Below are 19,985 nucleotides of genomic sequence, written 5' to 3'. Positions count from 1 at the left end.
TGTGGGGAAACCATACTTTACAAGTGCTAAGTTCTAGAGAAGTAGTGGAACCGGTGAATGAGGCAAAAATCTTTTACTTTTTTAGGGAGAGAATATGCCTCGCTCGTAAAGGAAAACGCCGTACCATGCACGTTAAATAATTTTATTTTTCGTATTTATCACGATGAGTAAAAGTACCTCGGGCTAAAGCTCTCGGATTCCTTTACTCATCTTGACATGAGACATCAAATTCCTTCACTGGTATAGTAATGTACTGTTTGTCCTTTGACCTCAAAAATGCAGTTCATGCAAAAGTTCTAATTAGAATACCATCGGAAAGTGAACTGTATCTGTAAATAGAATATAGTCGAGTCGGTAAGGACAGAACGTTTACCGAGCGGATTTGGCAAATCGAGTGATTGGAGATTGTTGGGGGCATCGAAAAAATAGGTTCTAGAAGAAGAGACAAAATTTTCGGCCTCTATCAGCTCCGCCTCGCTTCTTTAAAGTTCAAGTGCAGAGGTGACTTTGTCGAGTGATTACTCCGGCTGTGATATCACGTAGAATACCTTGTGATAGCTCAAATGAAAAGTAAAAGTCCAAAGTTTCTTTTGGCCTGAAAAATTTTCCGCGATTTTCCAATGTTCCTAGAGATTTTTCAGTTCTTCTCGAAAGTTGACTCTCATTTTTAAGTTAAAAGTTAAATATTTTTTGAACTGAAATTGTTGGAGTCTAACTTTGTTCACCAATAATGTTCTACGTTTCATTCTGCACAATTTAAAAAAAAATCGATTTTTTTACTTTCTTGGGTGCGATTTTACATGCAATTTTCCACCGATTTGCGCGGACTATTTTTCGTGTACAGATGAATGCTTTTTGCATGATTTACGGAGTTGTGTGCGTCAGAGAGTGGCGTGTGATAGCTCAAATTGAAGGTATTGGTCTCTAGTATTTTTTAGCATGCTAGGGACTTTCAAGTTTTCCGATTTTCATCTTAATTTTCCTAGTTTTTCCTAAAATATACAACAAATATGAATATGTTGCTTGTAAATCAAATATTTTCAACCGGATTTTTCTGATTCTTTTCATTTAAAAGGTGAATAAAGACCAAATATCACAAGTGTTCATGTTCAAACAAGACAAAATTTCTAACAAAATGGCTGACATGCGCCATATTGGATTTTATTGGATTTAACATATGTTAAAATTAATCCTAAATTTGTATCTGTAGATGACACAAATTCCACCCATGGAGTGGCTTCTATTCTTAACAAAAATTACCGTACTCTATTTATCCAGAACCATAGAAACTGGCCTGCTTCTCTTGCCTAAATCGGAAACAAATTGCTTTGCATGAGGACCCCATGGACCTAGCGTTTCAAAACCTAAAGGAACAAAGAGATATTGGCCCAGAAACATAAGAAACATCATTTTTCGATGGTATTTCAAAGAGCTTTTGGATGAACTTTATTTCTGAGGTCAAATACAAAAAGATTTTTCCTCATCCACCAGTTCAACCAATTCATTTCTCTAGAATTTAGCGAATGTAAGGTTTTTGAGGGTTTTTTTGTAAATTGTGTTCTGGACTTTTGAGATTATTGAGACAGGTGCAGTAGGTCAGCTCCTAAAATTTCGTCACTCAATCATACTTAAACATCGTTCCAGTACTAAATCTTTCGACTTATAAGCATATGACGTGACGTATAGACTTATAAATTTTACTTTACTTTCGCGAATTGTAACTTATGACTTATAACTTACAACACCAATACTTATAACTCATAAGAGTTAGGATAAGTCGACTCACAAACGTCATTCATTCCCACTGGCCACAATATTCCAATCCGAAATCTATGGCATCCTTAGCTGTGGCAGGAAACTCCTGATCAGAAACACCCACGATCAAAAAATCTGCATCTGTTCGGACAGCCAAAGCTCAATTGACGCTATCAGTGCCTTTAAATTCCAATCGGCTCTGGTGTTGAATTGCTACGATACCATCCAAAGACTCGCCTCAACCAACACGGTAACCATATTATGGGTACCAGGACACAGTAATATTGAAGGTAACGAACTGGCCGACGAGCTTGCAAGAGCAGGCGCAGAAAAACTCCCTCTAGGGCCAGAGCCTCGACGAAAAGCTCCCCCATCTTATTTCAAAAAAGTTAACCTAGAATGGAAAAAAAAGCTTTCACGAAACATTGGAAGTCTATCACCCACGCCCGCCAATCTAAAAACAACATCTCAATTAGCCAAAAGAAGTCAAGATACTTCCTATCGCTTAGCAAGAAAAACATCAAAAGAATCACCGGCGTCCTCACAGGTCACTGTTTCCTAAACAAACACGCCTATACAAACGGCGTACACAACGACCCCCACTGCAACAAATGTGGAGAAATAGAATCATCCGAACAATTCCTATGTAAATGCCCAGCGTACATAACTGAAAGAGCCAAATGCCTAGGAGCCTACATCCTCCCACATAACATAATTTGGAGCATTTCACCTAACCATATACTCGATTACCTCAACATAACAAACAGGTTGTAGGTAATTATAAATGGGTAAGCACAACAGGCCCACTGGAGGCTTAGGTGCAGGGGTTCGCCCCACCCACTCATACTAAACTAAACTACAAACGTCATTTGGGTAAACTGTCTAATGTGCAATCGGTAAATCTATTACTTCCGATGTTACTGATGTTTCATTCTAAATCAAAATCTTTTACTTTTTTCATTTTAACATTCCGTTTGTTATATAAGGCAACATCAGCTTGAGTTCAGTACTTATTTGTACTGATCTCTAACATGGATAGAACGTTCATATTTTCTGAATATTTCCTGTCTAAAAAACGTATAACAAAAAACCGTCAAAAACTTGTAATATTCATGAGACTTTCCACAAAAAAATAACTTCAAATTATTCAATAGTTTGTAATCATCGATAATAATCAACATTTTTCCACCAAAAAACCTGTCTTTATAATCACAATAATTCTATTCGATGAAGAAGTATTCTGATGCTAAGAATTGTAGGCTTATAGCATGGAATATAAAATGATTTTATTTTAATTCTTAGATCAGCCTAGACAGTTTGTAGTTTCGTTTCTGAAATAATGCTTGAATTGAAACGAGTTTGATTGGTTTTCTTATCAAATCAAATATTTTATAACCAGTTCAACCCAACGAAATGACTTTTATGAACTGTTCCTCTATATAAATGTGAGAAACCTGATGTTTTGCCTGATTGCTGAAGCAACTGGTTTTTTTCTTTCTTTATCCAATTGAGTAGCTGTAACGTCCCCGTAATATTATTTTTCATTGCTCATTTGGTGGTCATGCAATTATTTGTTGAGGATGCTCTTCGAAAAGTTGTTGGGTTCCTTAATATAGTCTTATTGGCTATTATCATATTCGAAATACATGTCAACGATTTTCCGTGTTATTGTTCCTCGTTAGTCGTGTGTAAGGGAACTAATAGTTTTCTTCCTCCTCTTTGCCATTCACCATTCCACATATATTCATCAAATAAAATATTTTACAGTTACGCGTAATCGAACAAGAAAACCAGCATAGCTGGTCTCGAAATTCAACTTTGCAAATTGATGATTGAACAAGATCAAGTATATGCAATACCAAACGTGACCGTTTCTTTTTTCAATAATAAGATCGACCATCAGTATGATTTGTTTCGTGATGTGGTCTATATGGCTTATTAAAACGCCCGAGACTGTATCGAACCGAATTGAATAGATTTGAATAGAAGTTTAGAAAAATAAATAAAAACGAAAAAAAAAACGAGAGGCGGAAGACGAGGAAGGTATAGCAAACGAATGTTGTGAAATGTGTTAAGTGCGAATCTATAAGTGTGCATTCATCCAGCCAATAGTTTTACTGTTTAAAAAAAGAAAAGAAAAGAAAAACAATTGAAAAGCGTTATCGACATTTAATAGTTTGTTCTCTATTCAATCAATTCCATTAAATTGATTGAACGCATTCAATAACTTTTATCCGCAGCTACTCCAAATTCCATTTATAATAGAGATTGATTTCAGTACAGAAACCTCTTCTTCTTCAAACACACACATTTTTCTGGAAATATCTCTTCCAATATCAAATTGATGTTAAGCACTTAAAAGCAATTTATTTGCACTCGAATTAAATGATTTTCCGAGCAATTTTTCTTTTATTTCGATTTTGCATATATTTTACCAGTCTGAGTGTAGTCAATGATGTATACGTATGTATATATAAAGACACGATAGAGGTGTGTTTCTAGCATTTTATCTGGTTCTGTTGTTCAGTAATTTTTTAAAATTCTGAGTTTAAGTTTATTGATCTCATTTGAATTTCATTTTAAATTGGCTACAGAATATGATTTTGTATTTATATGAGAAAATGGGAATGAGAATATCGCTTTTGCTGCAGTAATTCGGATTAATCAGATCAAGAACCTTATATACACGTATCGCGCGTATTACCATATCCGTTCAACAAAGTCAACGATTTTATTTTTACGAAGAATTTTCATTTTTTTAAATTCAATTTAGAGTTTCAACAAAAGCTTATTTGCAGTGCAAATTTTGTACTGATGGATGTGTTTCGATATCATTTATTTATTTGATCTCTTTCTGAGAAACTGAACTTTGTATTCAGGGATCATGTCCGGAGCGTTAGCGGAGGACTTGACGCAGTCTAACTTCCAAAAAAAGAACGAAGAAAATTTTTTGAGACGCGGCAACTATATATAGGCGAGAATTTAAGTGTCTTTCCTTTGGCCTGTATCACCACAAATCCAATTCTATCTTATTCCCGCTTCAAATACGAGCAAAACGAGCTATCACTCGACTATGTAGCTTTAAAATTACCGGAGATACATCGTTTTGAAATTGGCACTTTTCATAGAAAATACACGAAGTGGTTTCTGAGTGTGGTTTTCGAGGGTCGGGAACGCGTTTTCGGCTGTAGCTTAGCTGTATTGAAACCTACAGAGGCGTGTGACCCATCAAATGAAAGGTATTCGTAACACGATTCGAACAAAAAAAGAATTTAAAAAATCGGGTCAGATTCGTTTGAGCTAGAGTGGTTAGAGTGACCAACTTTTGAGCTACTCGAGCGTAGGATGAAAGGACTAATATTTTTTTGGGTTATGAAAGATAGAGAATTACTTTCTTCGGCAGAGTCTCAGAGTTTTACGAGTAGAACAGAGGGGCATTTGCGAAAAATGTCGAAAGTTGGAAATGGGTGGGTCAATTGGGGTTTTGGAGATATTTCTTGAATGGTGGCAGATAGAGAATTACTTTCTTCGTCAAATTTTCGAATTTCGTCAAATTTTCGAATTTCGTCAAATTTTCGAATTTCGTCAAATTTTCGAATTTCGTCAAATTTTCGAATTTCGTCAAATTTTCGATCTTCGTTAAATTTCGTCAAATTTTCAAATTTCGTCAAATTTTCAAATTTCGTCAAATTTTCGAATTTCGTCAAATTTTCGAATTTCGTCAAATTTTCGAATTTCGTCGAATTTTCGAATTTCGTCAAATTTTCGATTTTTGTCAAATTTTCGATCTTCGTTAAATTTCGTCAAATTTTCGAATTTCGTCAAATTTTCGAATTTCGTCAAATTTTCGAATTTCGTCAGATTTTCGAATTTCGTCGAATTTTCGAATTTCGTCAAATTTTCGATTTTTGTCAAATTTTCGATCTTCGTTAAATTTCGTCAAATTTTCGAATTTTGTCAAATTTTCGAATTTCGTCGAATTTTCAAATTTCGTCAAATGTTCAGGAACATACCAACAAGAAAATTTATCTGCCACATGCGACGCAGATTTTTTTGGTAAAATTTTGGTTGTTTCCAGTCAATTTTTTTTTGTAAAAATTATTTGGCAGATGATGAGAAAAACTAAACCAGCTTGTTTGAACTAAAATTGGATGTAAAATTTAATTTTTGCGTAACGAAGCTGAAAGCGTCAACTCTAGCGATATCATTCATTTTAGAAATTGTACTTCAAAGACTGCGTCACACTTTTCTCGAAGAGATTTTTGTTGGGATAATAATATGGAGTCAGAGTCAAGTGTCTCTCGTTGGAGTTTTAACGCCAAACAATAAAATTAAATCTCCTATCAACTGACACAGAACATTATGTCACCAAACCAAATTTCATCATTGAACTCTAGTGAATCAAATTAGCAAAAAATCACTAAATTATCTACCAATAATATTGGTCTGATTGATTGGGAGTCTTCGTAATTACATGTTTGTTAATTAAAATCGATGTTAGCATAAAGGTACGATAAATTGGGCCAATACATTGTTAATTTCACACTAATTCAACGCCAACTCTGCAATTACATTGGTAAAACATTGAAAATGATTAGATAAATTCGAACTTGTCTGTGATTCCTCGCATTGCGTTCGTTGCTCATACTGTGGGTGATTCCAATAAATTTAGTTGAGTTATTCACATCGGCAGATTTCAGTGTGCTCCGTTGTGATCATAAAAATGGAAAATACCACGGAAGGCAGCGAACATGGGGTCACAGGAGTGAATCAACAACAAGAAATCGGTTCTCAATTACCGCCTCCATATTCTACCGATCCGTCGGTTTCAGATTTTTTGCCGATCAGTTATTACGACCCAAACGTTCCCAATTCCACGTTGAATGTGTTTGAGGAGACCTTGAACAACGAAGACAGATTCCAGCTGACTCCAATGGGACGTGTCAACTCGACCGGAAACATTTTTGTGCAATTTCAAAACACGGCACAACAACCCATTATGTCTAGTAAGACTGTGCCGCCCGTACAAAACATTTCTACTGGAATGGACGATTCCGCTCGTGCAGGTCATGTCATACAAATAACCAACACGTCGTCGGGTCAACTATTGATGACTGGAAAGCGAACTGGTGAAGTATGCAACAGCTCCTAACAGTAGAACAGTGTCCCCAAGTGACGAATAACTCTCTTTCAAAAATCACACAGTCGATAATAATATCAGCTGGAGATCAAATTATAGGAGTGGTGGAAGGAATGTTCAATACGAGCCTATTTACCACAGGTGCGCTGGGAGAGATACTGTTTTACAGTACCCGAAGCGCTAATTCGTCAGAGTTTACGCTAATGTCCAATGGTGGTGTCGCGCTTGCGCGCATCGAAAAAGTACGAAACGATTCTGCAGACGTCTCAATTACACTTTTCGACTCGCTTAACGTTGATTCACGGACGAAGGCTCTTCTAATATTTACGGGATACTTAATGGTGAGGTTAGCTCTACAAAAATCAGTTGCGATAATCGGAAATATCTTTCTTTCCTTACTTTTAGTATTGTCAATTCGTACAGGAAGCTATTTTGCGTAAGCTTTTCGCCAGACCGAATTACGCGTTCACACGAGTTGTATGCTCATACATTTTTTACTTCGTTGTTCTAATGCTGTTCATATCAATTCCAGTAATCATTTTAGCGCATTTTAACCTGGAATGGGCCAAATTCTGACATCTTCCTAAACCCAAAATGGTAGCCCCTTCAAGTGACAACTTGATAGTATAGTCACAATGAGTAAATATGATAAATAAATGAGTAACACTCTGATACGTGTAACAATACTTTCGCCAATGAAAGTCTAGAACAGGTATGGTCGATTGACGAATTCGTCTTAAACGCACTCACATTTTATGTCAAAATAATATGAAAATGAGTGCGTTTAAGTACGAAAATCAAATTTTTATGTCCTCCGGGCGGACAATAGCAATGAAAGTACAGAACAGGTTTGGCCAATCTTAAACGCACTCACAATTTGTGTCAAAATAATATGAAAATGAGTGCGTTTCATGGCGGAAATCAAATTTTTATGTCCTCCGGGCGGGTGATAGACCATACCTGTTTTACACTTTCATTGACTTTCGCACTTCAATAATTTATTGCTACCGTTTCTATAACGATATCATAACGGAATCGGAAAGTGTTGACGACTATCAACGATTTCAAAGTTGGCTATTAGGATAGTGGTCACGATTCGATCTTGTTGTTCTCATGATGTAGTCCGATTGATTCAATCTTTATGGAATGCTAATTTTACCATTACCTCAGTGCAACGAACTCGAAACAGTTTGCAAAACAAACTTTGGAGTCAAATCGCAAGGCTAAGGCAATTCGACAGACATTGTTTTGTAATGTTGTAATCGTTCTTGATGGAAGAACACGCAAGCATACACCATATGAATGTGAATCTAGGTTTTCATTTGTTTGACAACATTCATGTGAAAACGATTGCAGGTTACAAAAAACTCCCACATCGGAAAACATCTCACATTTCACCATTCGATCAGTAATGGTCTAACACAACAGACTGGTGTCCTGAATGTGAGATGCACATCCCTTAGTTTCCTTCACCCCTGATTTTCGTAGTAGCTGTTTCAAACCAAAATTTTAAAAGATTGGTGAGGTGATCGTCATCAGGCACTGTGACTACGAAAAACATCTCAAAATGGGCTATTGCATCAAGTCTAGTTCGATATCAAACGTAAAGATTACGCGATGAGGAAATTTTTTGTCTTCGATTTCCAACAAGAATATTCCATCCTTTTAAAAAGTGTTTGAGGAAGGCACTAATCTAAAGAAAAACATTCGCCAGATATAACCTTTTGAAGTTCATCCAAATTTCCGGTCTTCGGCTGAAACATTCTTATTGTTATTTTCGAACAGAACATGTAAGATATCTGTGCTTGCCCCGTATCTCCTGGACAATACCTATCCAATGAAGCCTCAATAATTTATGTCCATAGCCTGTCGACTTTTTCGACTTTTGGTGGAAGTTGAATCGTCAATAAAAGAATATTAAAATTAAACGACTGCGGTTTAAGACTATTGGGGCCAAGGACTATCTGGACATCTAAACAACACGTCGCTAAAAAAATAGCTCCGACGAAGCCTGGCCAACTTTCAAACAAATCTTTCTTTAAGAAAATTAAGTTTTATAATTAGGCACATTGTGCAGATATCGATCCTCTTATTGGCACTATATGTCATTCGACCGCAATTAGACATTATTTACTATTTGCACCGGGTGCAATAGCATACACGGAATTTAAAAAAAGCTCTGTAGAGGGCTTGATCATGGGCGCGCGTTAGCATAGCGCCCGTGACGCAAGTCCTATTACTAAAAAAAATTTCAAAAAAAATTTTTTGTCGTAGACTGCAGAACCATATATGGGTAAATCCACGTATTTTGTGACAGAAATTTTTCTCTTTCACTCTCACAACATCCCCATTGTATTGTAGCGATGGCGCTCTACAATATGCATAGTCACATTTGGTAACATGACTTACGGTATGTTTTTTCGCATCTTCTTTGGTGCGTATTCGTACATCAAAAAGAGACAAAATTCTGTTTGTGTAACATGACTTACGCTGGAATTTCCCATATACAGCAAATATTGAAGTTCTACAATTCAAAGACAAATGACTCCAAATTACCATTAAAAAAAACTAGGCGTCCGTACGAGTTCAACGAGCTATCACACGTTCTTGCAGCTTAAAATTTGGCCACGCAAAAAATCTTCCAAGAAGCCCCATTTCCATACATTTTGGTCAATTTCCGTACTTTAAACGAAATGAAAAAATCCTACGTTACTTTGTTAGTCCGTCCGTCCGTCCGTCCGTCCGTGTTTCCTATCTTCTAAAGTCTTCTTTAGATTTTGTTGAAATTTTTGGAGTAGATTCTAGTCGTCATTCTAAGACATTCCAGAAAAAAAACTTTGGGGGGAACCGGCCTCGTTTCGGAGCTAGGGCTCCTCGAAGTTCACATATAGGCCCCATATAAGAACACCTTTAAGTGTGTGTGTGGATGGGTATGGTAGAACTTTGTTCGCTTTTGGTATTTGGTAAGCTCTGCTCGCCTCATTTTTTCCCTTAAATTTAGTATTTTTGAAATTTTTAAATTTTTCAAAATTTTTAAATTTTTTTAAATTTTAAATTTTAAATTTTTTAAATTTTTTAAATTTTTTAAATTTTTTAAATTTTTTCAATCTACTAATTCTTCCAAAAGAACTGATATCAGTCAAAAACAGTCAAAAAGAGTAAACGTGACGCAAGTCCCTGTGCATACTTCTAAAACAACTGATATCGCTGGAGGTGACGCATTCTGCGCTTGTACGCAAAAACTGTAACAGCAAAAATTTGACCAAAGAAATTCTAGAAACAAAATTTTACCAAAAAAATTTTGCGTCACAAGTGGCAGATGTTGAGGAAAGTACTTTTAAGAAATTTTTTAAAATAGGCAAGAATATGTCCTAATACGTCCAAACCATCTGCCACTTTGTGACGCAAAATTTTTGTGGTAAAATTTTGTTTCTAGAATTTCTTTGGTCAAATTTTTGCTGTTACAGTTTTTGCGTACAAGCCCAGAATGCGTCACCTCCAGCGATATCAGTTGTTTTAGAAGTATGCACAGGGACTTGCGTCACTTTTACTCTTTTGAGTGTTTTTGACTGATATAGTTGACTATTCAACTAAAAAATGTCATGCGAAGAGATTATTCGGATATCAAAAATGACTAACGAAAGTAATATTACGGACGAAACTTAATACCCTTTCCCTCAGGATTCAACTTTGATTATCGCAATGATCAACATTTACCAATTTTTAAAATCCAACAAAATCATACCAACAGTGGTATCTCTCAAGTGGTCTTGTCTCTTTGACGTCATCATAAATACTTATTCTTGATTTCCATCGTTTTGCCCCATTCCATTTATTTTTATCGTCTTGTCACATGTTTCTCAAACGTTTTTGTGACAATCTAAGTTGCAAGATTTGCATGAATTGAAAATATCGAATGGTTTGCCAATTCATATTCATATCTAAGGCATGGTGACCAAGTCTTGTTTTGCATAAATCAATACTTTTAAGCCGCAGCTACTGTATGAATATAATTCATGAGGCAGTTGCCAGCAGATCTTTGTGGGTGCTGCGGGAAGTTAATCCACAAATGGAATATATAACGTCGTGGTTTTAGGGGTTTTAGTTTTTCATAGTTGATGTTTGAAAACGTAACAAAGAATATTTCGGTCGACGAATTTTTCATAAATCCGCCTGGCACATAAACGTGCTTTAGTAAGCTCAATTTTAATGTCTTTCCTGTTACCGAGAACATGACTGATGCTGATGCATCTCTCTGTTCTCTTTCAATGCTATTTCCTGCAGCACCTACTATTCTGTAAATCTTCGCGAATAAATATAAAAATAGATAAATGTCCACATTCGTATCATTGGGTGCATTTATTTCTCCATTCACGAACCTAATTTTGTAGCCTGATAAATCGCCATTGACAGAGCATGGTCGAAACGGTCATAAAATGTACATAAATAATTCTTTCAGTGTTCCGTCTATTTTTACAACGAATGTTCCCTGACTGCATTATATCATGTAAAGAAGTGTCGATTTGTCGGTTATTTAGATTGTGATTTGATGTAGATTTACATCAGCTGAACACGTCATCATCCGTAGTACGCAAAACCAGTTACAATTTATTCTAATTGACTTTCTGTTCGACAAAATATTTGCATTTATTTCGGTATTTCGTTTACTCATTAATGCGGTTAATCCAGTCTAACGATATACCATGAACTGGTTTCCATTAAAGGAAAAAAAAAATTATTTTCTTATAAAATACCAACTTATGCAAATTGATACCACAACTTAGCTGAGAGAAACAAACTTCGTCGTACAGGTGTCACTCGTAATTTCTAATTTATTTTTAATTTCTGCGTACGTTTTACACAATACCAACACTCGCAGAGCCACATAAATGATCTTCGAAAGGTGATTGTGTACGTATATATAACCAACCATGATCTATACACAACTCAGTTTTGTTTGTAAATATTCTTTTACGAAAATAAAAATTTTTGTGCATACTAATCGAGTGTATCTATACACTGTAGCATGGTGTGTTATACCTTATCGGTTTACACATTAAATATATAAAAATAAAAACCGTTGCTTTGACCAAAACCAGTTGCGTAATTCCGCAATATATTTCGAACTCGTCTCGCATCGGGTGATATGGTGCTGATGGTGCCGATGCACAAGTGATGATACTATTTTAGACAAAAATTCATTTGCGTGTTTCAATGTTTCATATAAATATATTCCCAAGAGTGAATTTTAATGTTTGTTCCGAACCGTTTTCAATCGAATAGTCACAGTGATGAAAATAAAAATTGCATCTACACACAGCAGTGTTTAATTCCCGTCAAACCATACTGAAAAGCGGTGTCATTTATATCGAGAGAAAAGAACATGCCAAACAATCGTACGAGCTAGTTGTTGCTGTTTATGTGTTTCTTTTTTGTATGTTTTCCCATTCACCACATCTAATTATAAAATTCAATTTGCCGCGAAAATGTACGTTGCAACCCACTATTACCATCATCAGCACCGAATACCAGCAAGTGCTCGATTGATTAGCACGGAAATCGATACACCTTGGCAAATGTCATCGTATAAATACTATTCGGATTCAGTGTCTTGGTCAGGGTCATCAGACAGTGAATATGCCGTTAAAGAGGTACATTTTGTTTTATTCATTTTTGCTTTTTATGATACGCGATTTACATTTGATGTGAAATCGGTCTGAGTGTTTGCTTTTTATTGTTACACGAAAAAACTATAAAAATAGATACGATCTCTGATGTTGATGTGTTTTTGTATGGACATGTGTTTACCAGAAATAATTATTTTAGGGACAGTACGAGATATTGTTGCGCAAATACTGAAAAAAAAACATTTCAATTTTAATAGTCACCAGAGTCATGTGCGTTCATTTTGCGAGCACCCACCCCATGAATCTATTTTCGGTAATGTTACATCTTAGGTATCACGAATCTAAGACTGTTAGACAACAAAAAGTCTCAAGAAAAGAACGAATATTTAGAGTTGCCATCCGTGCAATCCATGTGTAGTGTTGTCAAAGTAGTCTAAAACAGGCATGAGCGCCGCCGAAAATAAGCCGCCGATCAAGCCGCCGCCGGCCATTTTTGAGCAAGCCGCGCCGCAGCCGAGCCGGTGCCAAAAACACGGCTCAAGTCGGCTTGAAACGGCTGGAAAATGAAATAAAGATTTCGAAAGGTGAATGGGTGAAATAATTTTGAAAACCGAGATTCCTGTTGATCCTAAGCAGCTCAAGTACATTTTGAATTTTTTTTTCAAAATTAAGAAAATTTTGAAAATTTTCTTGAATTTTCATGAATTTTCCAGAATGGTATATTACGTCCTCGCTTCTAAGTTTGTTGTTTTGGCAAGTATGACCTTTGCGGAACGAGCCGAAGGCGCACAATCAGTTAATTCACAAATTTGAGAAAACTTTATCGATCTTTGCGAATTTTCTCGATTTTTTTTCTTTTCAATTTTTACTTGATTTTCGTGAGCTTTCGATTTCTTCTCGAAAACCATTTTCTTAATGAGTTAATTGAGTGTACCGGAGCATGATTTTCCATTTAGTTCAAGTTTTGAGGCAATAAAACTTGACGTGTTAGTGAACCTTAGACTTAGAGACTTGCTTGTAACAAGACCAGTTCCACTTGCACGTTGAACAACCCAATCTACCTACATTTTCGCTTTCCGTACAATTTCATTTTCATGCTTACTAGTTCATTTTCCATGAATTTATCTAAACGTTTTTAATTTTGAAAAAAAGTTAAAAGGAACCTCCAGCCGAGCCGTTTTAAGCCGGCTCAAGCCGATTTTTTCGCCGCCGCCGAGAAATTTTTTTCGGCTAGCCGCCGCCGAGGTTTCTCCGTCGGCGCTCATGCCTGCTAAAATGACTTAGAATCATAGAAACACAGTTAACCCCAATCGAACTTGTGACGCAGATTGCATCAGCTGTTTTTCAGTTGGTCGACTCATACAACCTCACTGTCTTATATATGTTTATACGAGTTTAGTAGTGATACACACGCGTAAGACAGTGAGCAAATACTGGGACAGGTGCTATCTGGTATGTGTACCAACAGATGCAATAGATGCCAATAAACTCCAATACTTACCAATAAAAGGAAATTGTACGGCAATACATGCTAATAGTCCTCAATATAGGCGGGTTCTTCGGCATGTATTGACGGACTTTTTCCTTATATTGGTAACTATTGGTATACGTCAATAGCTACCAATAGACGGCAATAGACATCAATAACTACCAATAGACATTAATAGTCACTAATATACGTCAATAGGCACCAATGGAAGTAGGTTGGACAAGATTTACTGGCGTAGTTTCGCCATTGTAAGATAGTGAGGTTGTATGAGTGGATCAGCTGAAAAACAGCTGAAGCAAACTGCTTTACAAAGGTTGGGGGTAACTGTTTTACTGATTATCCACACAACGAAATTCGAGTCTAAGTAGGTGAATAGATGAATCAGTCAAAAACACTCAAAAGACGCAAGTCCCTGTGCATACTTCCAAAACAACTGATATCGCTGGAGGTGACGCATTCTGCGCTTGTACGCAAAAACTGTAACAGCAAAAATTTGACCAAAGAAATTCTAGAAACAAAATTTTACCAAAAAAATTTTGCGTCACAAAGTGGCAGATGGTTCGGACGTATTAGGACATATTCTTGCCTATTTTAAAAAATTTCTTTAAAGTACTTTCCTCAACATCTGCCACTTGTGACGCAAAATTTTTTTGGTAAAATTTTGTTTCTAGAATTTCTTTGGTCAAATTTTTGCTGTTACAGTTTTTGCGTACAATCGCAGAATGCGTCACCTCCAGCGATATCAGTTGTTTTGGAAGTATGCACAGGGGCTTGCGTCACTTTTACTCTTTTGAGTGTTTTTGACTGATATCAGTTCTTTTGGAAGAATTAGTAGATTGAAAAAATGTGAAAAAATTTGAAAAATTTGAAAAAAATTTGAAAAAAATTGAAAAATTTGAAAAAAATTTGAAAAAATTTGAAAAATTTGAAAAATTTAAAAATTTTTGAAAAATTTAAAAATTTTTGAAAAATTTAAAAGATTTGAAAAATTTGAAAAATTTAAAAAATTTAAAAAATTTTGAAAAATTTTGAAAAATTTAAAAAATTTTGAAAAATTTAAAAAAATTTGAAAAATACTAATTTTAGGAAAAAAAATCTAAAGAAGACTTTAGAAGATACGAAACACGGACGGACGGACGGACTAACAAAGTAACGTAGGATTTTTTCATTTCGTTTAAAGTACTGAAATTGACCAAAATGTATGGAAATGGGGCTTCTTGGAAGATTTTTTGCGTGACCAAATTTTAAGCTGCAAGAACGTGTGATAGCTCGTTGAACTCGTACGGACGCCTAGTTTTTTTAATGGTAATTTGGAGTCATTCGTATTTGAATTGTAGAACTTCAATATTTGCTGTATATATGGTTCTGCAGTCTACGACAAAAATTTTTTTTTGAAATTTTTTCTAGTAATAGGACTTGCGTCACGGGCGCTATGCTAACGCGCGCCCATGATGTGTCGTCCCCCAGCCTTTAGTCAAGTCAATGGTCAACCCATAGACAGTTGCTAGGACAGGGCTCAATACTCGGAACTTAATTTAAATAATTTTTAGGAATTTTTAGGATTTTGGAAGTTTCTCTTAGAGTTTTTAAGAATTTAACAATTAAAATTCCGAACAAGAAGCACTGTGCGACAAAAGATGCACACATTTCATCAAAAAATTCACCAGTGTTCACTTCCATAAAATCCAATCGATGACTGCCATCGGATTTTAATTCTTTTCAATTTGCCGTTGATGGGAGCACACTAAATCTTAATGTAGCCGATTTCTGTAAAAGAAAACTAATGAAATTGTACCCTGCAGGGAGAACTAATGAGCTTTTTCTATTGTTCCATGTAATTGTTTAATTTTTTTTTTTCACTTGTGAGATAAGAAAAGAGAGACAGCAAAATGTACTTGCAACGTATGCTCGTACAGAAATAGCAGGTATATCATTATAGACTCCAGCAATGTATTAACACATTAACCATATACTTTACTTACATTTATTGTTCAGTGTTCAACTACTTCAACTTAATGAAAAATTCATTATTGTTCGTCTTCCCACACGTTGCAGCATTGTGTCGTAAATAAAATATAAAAAGCATGAGTGGAATATTTCCAGAGCCTCTAACATTCCTATATATATGTTGAAGCGGTTGGCACTACACATTTAATTTTATATCTGATTCGTCGGTTGGAGGTTTTCTTACATTATTCTAATGAAGAAATGTACTTTCAACACTTTCAACACTTGTTATCTGCTTTTCTGATTGATAAATGGACCAAATTGTGTTTTGAAACGACCATTCGACAACTGAAATGATTTATTATTTCAGTAGGTTAACTCAACCATGCATGATTTCTTACTACATTCTCGTTTAAAATTTAGCTTTTTCAAGGTATATATGCGGTTATGACCATATTATGTGCATTGTGCTGTATGCATTCTGCTCCACCTAATTCCTAATTCGTGCTCAACATTGGGAAGTGGCAACAGTAGTTATTTATGTGTATATCTAACGAACCACTGGACTATTGTAGACACATGACGACTTAACATTATACCCGTAAAGCAGTGTAGCTATTACCTGAATGAACCCCATTTTTTTTGCCATTTATACCAAACATTTTAGCTGTAAATTTCTCGTTAGCTATAGCTGCACAGCTGTTTTCATATTCATTTATCCATTGTCTTCTTCGACATCTATTTGAACTAAATATTTCCGAAAAAAAAACCCTTAACTTCAGATGGTAAATTAAAACTTTTACTGAACCATTGACACCCACATCCAACCTCCGTGATAAAAAAGCAAAGAAAAAAAGATCAATAAACTGCAAGGTTAATACCGAAAAGGACGTCACCTTTGGAAAGGAATGCGTTTGAAATGCGCGACAGTGTATCGAATGCATATTACATAAATGATGCATACAGTAATATAGACAGTATGCATACCGCATATATGCTGCAGGTAATACAGCGAAAAAGCTTTTTTTCCCATTTTGAATTATTCATCAATTTGTGAACGTTTGTTTTATACTCGTTCACGTTCATTTGTCAATCATATCGAAAACCGAATGTTGACCGTTGAATCATTTTTAAATTGCATTCCATGCTAAATCGTTCGTATACGAGGACGATAATGACGAAAATAAACATTTTTGCGGTTAATTTGGGTTGTTCATTCCGTCACTCGATGATGACGTTGTTACCAGTTCAAAAAAGATTCGGTTCGTTACAGAATGCAGACCCTGAGGTTTGTGTGTACATATTAATGGTCGGAAATTGTAGTGGCATCTGCTATGTTTTAAACGGAACAAAATCAGTTGAACTTCAAAACGAAACTGAATGCTCACACAGTACACGTACCTCATTTACATTTTCGTCAATGGTAAAGTTCTGCACGCATACACAACAGAATTGGATCGTCTTATGAACGCGCATAAATGATGTAATGGATGTAATATCATTTTAATCTATATTGTGTTTATGGCGATAGATAGTCGAACAGTTTATGTTATGTACAACAGCACTTACAAGAGAGACCGAAAATTAATTATAAATCGTCCCAAAGTCAAGCACTTGTAGCGTGACACATGTATGCATAACAAAACAAGTTAAGAGGCTCCAAATTATTTCAGGGCTTATTATTGGGAATTTCCGTTCTCAAAATTCTAAAAATTCTAAAATTTCTCAAAATTCTTAAAAATTCTTAAAAATTCTTAAAAATTCTTAAAAATTCTTAAAAAATTCTTAAAAAATTCTTAAAATTCTTAAAAATTCTAAAAAAATTCTAAAAAAATTCTTAAAAAATTCTTAAAATTCTTAAAAATTCTAAAAAAATTCTAAAAAAATTCTAAAATTTCTCAAAACTCTTAAAAATTCTTAAAAATTCTTAAAAATTCTTAAAAAATTCTTAAAATTCTTAAAAATTCTTAAAAAATTCTTAAAAAATTCTTAAAAAATTCTTTAAAAAAATTCACAAATATTTTGCATTTAACATGAAAGTCAGGGTTTTATGACAGAAAATAACCTTAATGTACGTAACGCTAAGTTCAATATGATATTTTGAAAATGTTCTACATTGGCATAAAGCGTTAAATACAGAAAACGTCCGTACAGTTGCTTCCGCGATAACTCAAGTAATTCTTTACCGATTTTCAAAATTTTGGGTTTAATCGATGGAGAATGAAAATCATGACATTAAGTTCGTAGATGGGTAATATTGAAGTAGTGAGATGGGCATGGATTTACATGACATTAAATATTTTCTGGTGGTTCCGACTAGTGGGTAGTGAAGTTCGAAGATTGGATTTTTATTGGACTAGTAATCTGGAATCTAAGACAATTTTTGCGTGAAATTATATTCTTAAAAGAATTTTTCACACGAAAGGGAACATTTGAACGAATGTAAATATTGCGACCAGAGCGAAGCGAGGGCAGTAATTCACGAGGTAGGTAAGAAATATGCCACCTTTCCAGTGCTTTTTAGTAGACTCATATTTATTGGGTGTAAAACATCGCTTGCTGAACCTTCAACTCAGAGCTCTCTTTGTTTATTCAGAAAATTAAATTAATTTTGAGTTTTCTAAACGGCCAGTGAAAGTAAAAGAGATACACATTCAATGATGTGGCAAATAGACCATTATTGTATCGCTTTTTCATCTGAATATAATTTTGTGTTCTTAAAAACACAAGCTTATTCAAAAATGGTAAGAAAACTGGGACTGCAATTATTGGAAAACTTAGTCAGACAAGCGAGGTGGGGCCTAGTTTCAAACTCAAAATAACTTTCTTCACATTAATTAATGGTTTTTTGTCGCTTTGACAATCAGAGGCGACTTCATCAGTCGAAATCGTATCAGACACAACTTCATGCGATAAAATTGAATTTTGAATTGTTCGATTTTATAATCGTAATTGAAATATAAAAATTGACTTAGATACGTAAATTTGCATGAACTTATCTTTTTACAGCAAAAATCAACCAAATTCTTAAAAAATTCCTAAAAATTCTTAAAAATTCCTAAAATTCTCAAAAATTCTTAAAAAATTCTTACAAAATTTCCAACAATAAGCCCTGAATTATTTGTAATACGCACAATTTAGTTCCCAGTTCGGGTGGTTAGGTTAAAAATTCAACTTCATTAAAGAAGAGTTACAGAAAGTCTTCAAACTACTCTTCAACAATATTCCAAGCAACGACAATTCCGTCGACTTGCGTTGTGCGTGTACAAACTGTATCGTTGAATAATACACACAAAAAAACTAAGTTAGTTTTCATAGGATATTATAATTAAAGGAACGACAATTGTTTGGCTACGCACATTACAGCTCATCGAAATACAATATGATAACCGGAACAAATCTGGTTTTGTTGTTACCATGCAATACATAAAAAACGATAATCGATTTCGTATGCATACATCTCTCGAATATTATTTACAATTCACTGAAACCTCGACTGAAACAGTACCAAGTTTTCACTGACATTAACTGTCTGCTTATGGAACGATGATTGAAATTTATTTAAATTTTCGGATTTTATTACAGAGTCAAATAGAAAGTTTGTTTTCTAATTACGATTTTCAACCAAATTTCGATTTTATAATGAAATGATATTCTAACTGAAATGAGATTCCGATTATTTGGTTGTTTGTGTGGATCAATCAACCTTCAGAGTTTAATTTACTTCTCGAACGCATTGTGAGACAAGTCTATTTTGTACCACGAAAAGAATGCTCAGTAAATCTTGGTTGACCAAATTTCGTATTCATGTCGTTCGTCTACAAAGGTGAATGACTCTAAGTGTTTTAGAGAACGATTCTATTTTTGATCGCTTTTTTTGTAGTACTTCCCACATATTGACGCGGTTCTACGTGTTTTGTCTGCCTTATTCATTACTCATTGCAATCGAGTACTGGACAAATTGTGCTCTGTATCAGTATAGAAGCACATAACATAAATCATAGTTATTTCGATGATCGTTTATTTT

At 34.9% G+C, this 19,985-nt stretch overlaps 2 protein-coding genes across 4 annotated transcripts in view; both read left to right on the top strand.

Moving 5' to 3' along the window:
- The window catches only part of LOC119072784 (serine/threonine-protein kinase 26), a 106,180-nt gene that overhangs the window by 9,183 nt on the left and 77,012 nt on the right, over positions 1-19,985 (top strand). The window contains exon 1 of one of the 3 annotated variants that reach the window (XM_037178075.1): positions 12,187-12,546. The exons of the other annotated variants lie outside the window; for them this stretch is intronic. Coding sequence (XP_037033970.1) covers positions 12,382-12,546 — 165 coding nt within the window. The 5' untranslated portion in view covers positions 12,187-12,381. Of the gene's footprint in view, positions 1-12,186; positions 12,547-19,985 lie in introns of those variants that run through there. 3 annotated transcript variants of the gene reach the window in all.
- LOC119072796 lies at positions 6,319-7,567 on the top strand. Its single transcript, XM_037178094.1, has 2 exons — positions 6,319-6,889; positions 6,961-7,567. Exons 1-2 carry the CDS (start codon positions 6,479-6,481, stop codon positions 7,333-7,335), a joined length of 786 nt encoding a protein of 261 aa, XP_037033989.1. The 5' UTR covers positions 6,319-6,478; the 3' UTR covers positions 7,336-7,567.

This window comes from Bradysia coprophila (genome assembly GCF_014529535.1).
Source record: "Bradysia coprophila strain Holo2 chromosome IV unlocalized genomic scaffold, BU_Bcop_v1 contig_84, whole genome shotgun sequence".
In the NCBI taxonomy this organism is placed as follows: Eukaryota; Metazoa; Arthropoda; class Insecta; order Diptera; family Sciaridae; genus Bradysia; species Bradysia coprophila.
Note: the sequence above shows the minus strand (reverse complement) of the source record. Positions and strands in the feature narration are given on the sequence as shown.